At 37.4% G+C, this 7,439-nt stretch overlaps 1 protein-coding gene across 2 annotated transcripts; it reads left to right on the forward strand.

Annotated features, from left to right (window-relative positions):
• The first annotated feature begins 2,230 nt into the window (after nt 1-2,230).
• Nucleotides 2,231-6,886, forward strand: mgst1.1 (microsomal glutathione S-transferase 1.1). 2 transcript variants are annotated; one of them, XM_062443980.1, is made up of 4 exons: nt 2,231-2,308; nt 5,739-5,882; nt 5,993-6,084; nt 6,586-6,886. In XM_062443980.1, exons 2-4 carry the CDS (start codon nt 5,757-5,759, stop codon nt 6,830-6,832), a joined length of 465 nt encoding a protein of 154 aa, XP_062299964.1. In that variant the 5' UTR covers nt 2,231-2,308; nt 5,739-5,756; the 3' UTR covers nt 6,833-6,886. The 2 variants fall into 2 exon arrangements, with proteins under 2 accessions (XP_062299964.1, XP_062299963.1); XM_062443979.1 differs by lacking the exon at nt 2,231-2,308 and adding an exon at nt 5,330-5,556.
• Nucleotides 6,887-7,439: the final 553 nt, after the last annotated feature.

Genomic DNA, 7,439 nt, shown 5'->3' on the forward strand with positions numbered 1-7,439 from the left:
ATGAAGAACACAGAGGAGAGAAGCTGGCTATGCTGAAAGCAGCAATGGAATCCACCACAGAAAAAATGACAGGGCACTTCAAGAGTAGAAACATATTTCCTGATATCTCTCCCAACCTTTGCTGGCCTATCAGTGTGTAGGCACGAAATTGTCATGACCTCAACAATAAAATGAAACTTAGCAATACATTTTGTGTAATATTTTTGACTGGACTGCTCTACACATGCAGATTTCTGTGAGTGAGTCAGTGAATGAGTGAGTGAGTGTTGAGGTTTCCACATTTTTACTCCAATAATGACATTATCCCCCTGGATAAGCTTGACAACATGAAGAGCTGAAAAGTTTTACAGTTTTGTCTCTAAACAACCTAAACACAACTGTGATGGAAACAGAAAACAGCACAAAGCAGTGCTGTGTTTTCTGTTCCAAGCGCTCAGCTCTGGTGTTAAATGCAGAGAAGTTAGCTAAACTCTTGTTTAAACAGACCTGTACCAGTGTCTCTACCATCTCCTCCTCTACCGCCAGCTTGATTGACTACCTGGATGACAGTGCTGTCAGCAGCTGGCCGGAGAGATGCTCTGCTGTGTGTTTGGATTTTTATACATGAACTAAATACCAGGATTCAAACTGTTTATTTATCTGGCATTTTCACATCACAAACTATGAACAACAACATTAAAATACAAAACTTGAGATATAGGCTGTTAAATCAGTTTGGGTGTGCTTGCTGTGTGTGTGCTGCTGGGCATGTCCCCTTCCATGGAGGCTTCCATGTTGCACCACCATGTTCCTGGCTCTAGAGAGAGCCTTTTGCATATTTTGCAAATTCCATGGCCATTGTAGGTTCTCCTACTGTACATGCTTGTAAGAGAATTGTAAGAGGAGTTGTATTCAGTTGGTTTCTACTACTAGCAAACCTCAGTGCTAGATGCCATTACATTCTACTCACAAGACCCTTAAGCAATAAGGGAGCTGCAAACTGTAAATGACTCCAGCAGTGTTGAGAAATTGATGCAAAATGTAGATAGAACTGTGTCTTAGGGTAATGTATATGAAATATTCTCAAAATTATAGAAAAAAGGGATGTTCTCATGGTCTAGTTGGTAATGCTGTGTTTACATTATATGTGATGGATGGTAGAGATTGGAAGGCACATTTAAAAACAACCTACATTGGTCAAACCAGAGCTAGCTGAAGAGTAGCTAAAATCAAAAGTACAAGAAACACTGACTTCAACAACAAGACACACAGCTTGTAGTCACAAATAATAAGACAATGCGCTTAGGCACAAGCCAAAAATAAGCACATCAGGAGGATTGAAACGCTAGTTAATAAAAGTAGATTTTGAGAATTTGTTGGCTATGCATGCTGTAAGTAATTGACTGTGTTGGTATCTGGTAGGAGCACATTTTGTTTTTATCAATAATTTACAATTATCAAAGATAAATATAAATTATTCAAGATGAAATTATCAAAATTAATTAATAATATGGGGCACCACCCAGAAACTGGGACCAATAACCAATAACCAAGCAGAAAAGTGGTCTCATGTACTTAATTGTTCGCTTAAAGCTGCTAACATCTGAGATATCAGCACCCACAAGTGAACAGTGAAGGTTTGAATTTGAGCACTGACTCCCTTAATCAGACACTTATCACAATAAATGTGCACAATGACAAAAGGACTTCTCTTTAAAGCTATATATATATATATATATATATATATATATATATATATATATATATATATATATATATATATCTTTACACATATATGGAGACATACATATACATATGTATGTATATGTATGTATATGTATGTATGCATGCATGTATTGTAACAGTGCAATAAGTGTCAGTGAAATATGTCATAATAGTCATAATACAATACAATATAGTCAGTCATAATACAAGTTACATCATTTAAACTTAAACAGTATCAGTATTAATCAAAATATAGACTTGGACCAACAAATTACTTTCTTACCTGAATAATTGTATTTTTGCTGTAAAATCTGCACACTTCTTCACTTCTTCACACATTTAAATTAAAATAGAACAGAAATTTAAATAGTTGCCTTTCAAATGAGACCATGGTTATGAACTGTAACCTTTTTATTTTGGGCACATTATTATCAGGCTCATGCACAAAAATAGAGGCGGCTGGTAGGAGGAGTATTATTTCAGGTCAGGACTCCTCCCACACATTACACAACCTGTGGATGAATTCCAGGCATTCACACCTAACTGATCTTTGGACTTGTTAGACTTGTTAGTGTTGTTTATGGTGACTGTGCAAAAGAAGCAGGTAAGCTCCACACACTTTTACTGCACAGCTTACGTGATCTTGCTTTTTGTTAGAAAAAAAATACATCTTCATTTATTGTTATGCATTGATGATTCATTAGTTGACACAGTTAAATAGCTTGTATGTTCATAACACTAGTTTTGCAGTTTGTCTAGCTTCACGTTTGGCTGCAATGACAACTAAAATGTCTGTTGTACTGATAAGTCTTTATTTTAGCTTTGTTTTGCTGGTCCCTGTTTAAAGATCTGTGAACGGGACCAGGTATTTCATTCCCCACCTTTAAACAGGATTTGGGAAACTCATCACAGTGTCTGGATGTGTTGGGGAAATGTGGATAATCGGTTTTGCCTTATTATCTCATTCCCTCTGCACACTACATTGTGAGTTCGACAAATATGTTTGCCCTGTACTTTTCTTGCCAGTGAAATACATTAAAATGTAACATTTGATATGTTGATATATGCTGTTATGTTTGGGCCATCTCTGGAGGCCTAGAAGGCCCTGAGGGTTCCCCACTGATTAAAAGTCATGATGTTAATTAACAGTATATGTACAGGTCAAGTGTATTTTGAAGACCAAGGAAGTGTTAATAGTTTTATGTTCTTTGATATTAAAATCTTATAATATATATTTTAGTTGTTTATGACTGGATTGTGCTATAAGTTTATTTATTGCACATGTGTAAAAATTCCCCCAAAAATGTGCTGCAGGACGTAGAGGAATCTGCAAATAAGTTTGGACTGAAGTTATAGTTGGTCTTTGTAGTTTTTGACCGTGTACAACATGTAACGTATAACATCTGCAACATGCTTAATGTGTACATTGAGATAATAATGTATGTGTTACAGTTTGGATACAACATCAAGTTGTTTTCCCTGATTCCTGAGGTTTGTGAATATTTTTGTTTTTTACAAGAAGTAGTAGAAGTGGATTTAGTTCAGTGGAACACGGGTCAAAACTAAAATACTTTGCATACTAAGTTGCCTAGGAACATGGAACATGTTAAATCAGCCACTATATAGCGACTTTTTCCAGCTTGGTGTATTAGGCCCATAAACTGTATATTGCAGGGTGGCTGTGGTTGAGGAGATAGAGCTAGAGCTTCCACTAATTGGAAGATTGACCGTTGAATTCCCGGCTCCTACAGTCCACATATTAGTGTCCTTGGGGATACTGAACCCCAGCAGGTGAGCCAACTGTAAATCTGTCAATCAATGCACACGTGGCGAACATCAAAACTACTAAAATTCTTCAAATCTTATTAACAAAGCAATCATTTCCTAAATAACCACCAGCACACTCAGAGGGCCTGACTTTAGAGATGAGAGAGAAGTTGATGCTTTTGGAATGAGAGTCAGTCTGAGCCAGCATATAGCAGCTGCATTGGCTTCAACCTCAAGCTGTGGTAGTTGCATACATCCATTGACTCCAATCCTAACACACCCAAAATATTATGATGCTTTGAATGTCAGTCCCATTGGAGAACCAAGGGTGGGAGGACCACCTGGCGTATTTTCCCCTCTGTCATTTCAGATGTTAAGGTTCTTTGAATGATATGACATCCTCAACATTTCTCAACACAAAAACATTAAAGTGTCCTTGATAATTCAACAATATGATAGGTTAAAGTAAAAGGACCTGGAACACAATATGTGCACTTAAGATACAAATGTACTTTTGTTTCATAAGCCACACTACATTTATCTGTAATCATACAACACATGAGGATCCATGGGCCTTATGTTAATTGAAACCACAGCAAGCAGTATGAATGAATGATTTGTGCAAAGGCTTCACTTTTTTATTTATTATTATAAACTTTATTTTCATGTTTTGCCTACAGCATGGCCACTTTTCAACAATATTAGAAGTAAAGCTGCGAGCAGCGTTGGGCGGGACCTCGCACCCTTGCGCACGCCGGGTTTCGGATCTGGGAAGCGCCATCTTGGACAATTACCGGTGCATGCTGGGAAAAATAAAAACAGGGATTCTACTTATATGGTCATCAGGAGGAGCAAGAGGCGCCCTCCTGAACCTGTGAACCAATCAACCTGTCAATCACCACGTAGCCACGTCCTAATGCATACCCTGCTTTATCGTCACATATAAAATCAGGGAGGCCAAAATTTCACAAATGAACATCATACTGCATTGAAGAAGGCTTTAAACTAGCGATTGAGACCATAAACACATTTTGAAAACGTTTACTGAGGTTAGAAATCAAGTGAGAAGTTGGTGAATTCTCCATTGACTTGACCACCCTGCCAAATGTGAATGATTAAAAAAATCGCTAAATATGTGAAATTAGGCTCCAAAGTTGTGTAAAAATCTACGGTTGCTACGGCGATTTGAGACACTGCTTGGAAACAATTCTCAAAATGCCCAAGAATTTGGCTTCTGACAAGGTCCCGAACAATTGCAAACTGTGAGAAAACCGTAACTCCTGTCCAAAAAACGAAAGCCGGCAGATTCTGACAGTGTTTATTTTATTCAGATACTCCTTAAAATGAGCGCGTAAGCTCAGTGCGAAGACAGAGTGAGATTCTATTGAAAAAAAAGACGATTACATTACAGTCAATGGGGAGCGAGACAGGTATTGCCGTCGGTCTCGGTGCCCCCGTTAAAATTTTGTGCAGACCCCGCCTGTCAATGTCACATTTTATGAATTCCAACACCTATGTCTACATTTTGACCAAAATGTATTTGTCTCCTTTTCACGGTATGGCCGTGAGCTCGAGTTAAAAATAAAAATAAAGTTCATATTTTACTCCTTCTCGCACTCAAGCTAACTGACGCTTCCACTCTAACTGTGAAGAAAAAGTGATTTCCACTCCTCGTTTGACTGAAAAAAAAATTCCCATTCATTTTCAATGGAGAATTTTCCAGGTATTTTGGGAATAACTTTGGGAAAAATTGGAATTTGAACATTCCAAATAATAGCACCCCTTTCCCGATCGAGCCGCACGTTTTGATATATATATTGTCAGGGTTTTCTCAAAGCTGCGGGAGGAGTTACCTTGCCTCCAGGCAAGGCCCTCTTGCCTTTCGGCTCGGTCCCTAATTAAAACTGATAACCATCACATTAACATACTCTCTATCAAATTGTTTTGTTAAATTATTAAGGACAGGATATCATATCATTAAAAGAAAATCTTGGGAACTGACAAAGGAATATTTCTGGATGGCAGGACCTCCCACCCTCAGTTCTCCAATGGAATTGATGCTCAAAGTGTCTTATAGTGCTGCAGGTGGGTTACCATTGGCATTGAGTCAGTATGTGATGACCTGGGAATGGAAATGAGTTGGCTGTCAGGTTTGTAATTGAAATTTTACAGCGTGTTGTAAGTGAGATGATGCAATGTTACACTGATATGATGATGTTCTGACCTCTAATGGGTAGCAAAATTAAATATGTATTTCTGTTCTCCAGTAATTTCTCACAGAGAAAATGTCATCACTGAGCAGTACGATGGACAGCCAGGTCTTCCAAGCGTTTTCTACATATGCCACAATTGTCATCCTGAAGATGATGCTAATGTCACCTTTGACCTCTTACTTTCGTCTGACCAGAAAGGTGCTTATTTAACCTAACTACTACATAACACTGTTGAATGTAACTTCCTTCATTAAAAGAAACATTATGAGAAAGCTCTGACACTTACTTATGTTCTAATGTCTCATCAGGTGTTTGCAAACCTAGAAGACACCAAACTTGTTTCCTCCAAAGAAGACAAGAAACTGGTTTGTATAGATCCTGATGTGGAGCGAGTCCGCAGGTATGTTGTAACATTTATACAAACAAACATACGCTGGGTCTGTGTACTGCTATAGTTTATGTACTGCATATTATTTGTTTTTGGTTACTGCTTTTTTTTTCAGATGCTGCTTCAACAAGTACTGTCCCTGTCTTGTCCATACTCTGCTAAATTGGAACGTTTTCATGACAATAAAATGTACATTTAAACACAGGATAAGATGAATAATAATATTAGTATTTATGAATATAAAAACTTATTTTTGGCAACCAGAAGGTTGGGACCACTGAAGATCTCTCTCAATAAATAAAAAGTTGTTAACATTTTTTAATGACCTGTTTTCTTGTGATTTCCTCTGCAAGGCCTCTAAAATAATTCAAATTAAACATTCACTTTTTGCTTGAAGTGCTCACAGTTCATTAAGAAATATATCCATTAATGACTCATGGAATTCTGCCTACTAAAACCACTTGCACTCCAAACATATTTAAAAATGTATTTATTATTTTCTCTGTTTTCCAGATGTCACCTGAATGACCTGGAGAACATTATTCCCTTTGTGTTGGTTGGCCTGCTTTACTCTCTGACTGGACCTGAGCTTTCAGTTGCTCTGCTTCACTTCAGACTCTTTGCTGGCTGTCGTATCTTCCACACCATCGCCTACATTGGTGCTCTGCCTCAGCCCAGCAGGGCTGGGTCCTGGATCCTGGGCATGCTGGTCACTTTCTCTATGGCTTACAGGGTGCTTAGTGCAGTACTCCTACTTTAGAGATGATAATTGATCACCATCACACATTAAAAAAAGTATACGTTTCTACTACCATTTCTACACACTGGAAATCCATTCATTTTTTTCTTACTTTTAGTCTTCAGGTTCAGTCAGTCAAGCCTTTGTATACAGTTTATAACATTCTTTTACCCAAATTGCAACATGAATGCTTCAATTTTACTAACAAAATAAATCCAAGTGAAGACATTAACAAATGTACAAAACACTTTATCTCAATGAAACAATGTAAAAGCATATTCAATTAAGCTTTACATGAACACACATTTTCTAATAAAACAAAGAAATGACAAAGATCACAAAGTTAAAAGCGATGAAAGCAAAAGCATACAAGCTAATCATCCAGCTGAGGTATTGTCACAGTTATGTTGTGGCAGAGTCTGTTTGGGCTGATCATCATCGAAGATCATTTCTATTACTGTATAGTCCACATTTTACTGGTAAGAAGTTCAAATATTTACATATATGAGTGTTATTGTTCAGATTTGCAAGCAGTAATTACAGCTTGTTTATTGCCACTACAAACTGTTTAGTCTATAAATGAGATCTATATTTTACATCTTGCTCTGTCTCACATTTGAACAATACT

The sequence above is a fragment of the Scomber scombrus genome, chromosome 22 (genome assembly GCF_963691925.1).
Source record: "Scomber scombrus chromosome 22, fScoSco1.1, whole genome shotgun sequence".
Taxonomy (NCBI): Eukaryota; Metazoa; Chordata; class Actinopteri; order Scombriformes; family Scombridae; genus Scomber; species Scomber scombrus.

What these genes read in the sequence shown, in the direction of transcription:
- mgst1.1 (XM_062443980.1), top strand. Translation starts at nt 5,757, where the DNA reads ATGTCATCACTGAGCAGTACGATGGACAGCCAGGTCTTCCAAGCGTTT. An exon ending in ACTTTCGTCTGACCAGAAAG is followed by an intron (nt 5,883 to 5,992) that starts GTGCTTATTTAA and finishes ATGTCTCATCAG; the next exon opens with GTGTTTGCAAACCTAGAAGA. An exon ending in GATGTGGAGCGAGTCCGCAG is followed by an intron (nt 6,085 to 6,585) that starts GTATGTTGTAAC and finishes TCTGTTTTCCAG; the next exon opens with ATGTCACCTGAATGACCTGG.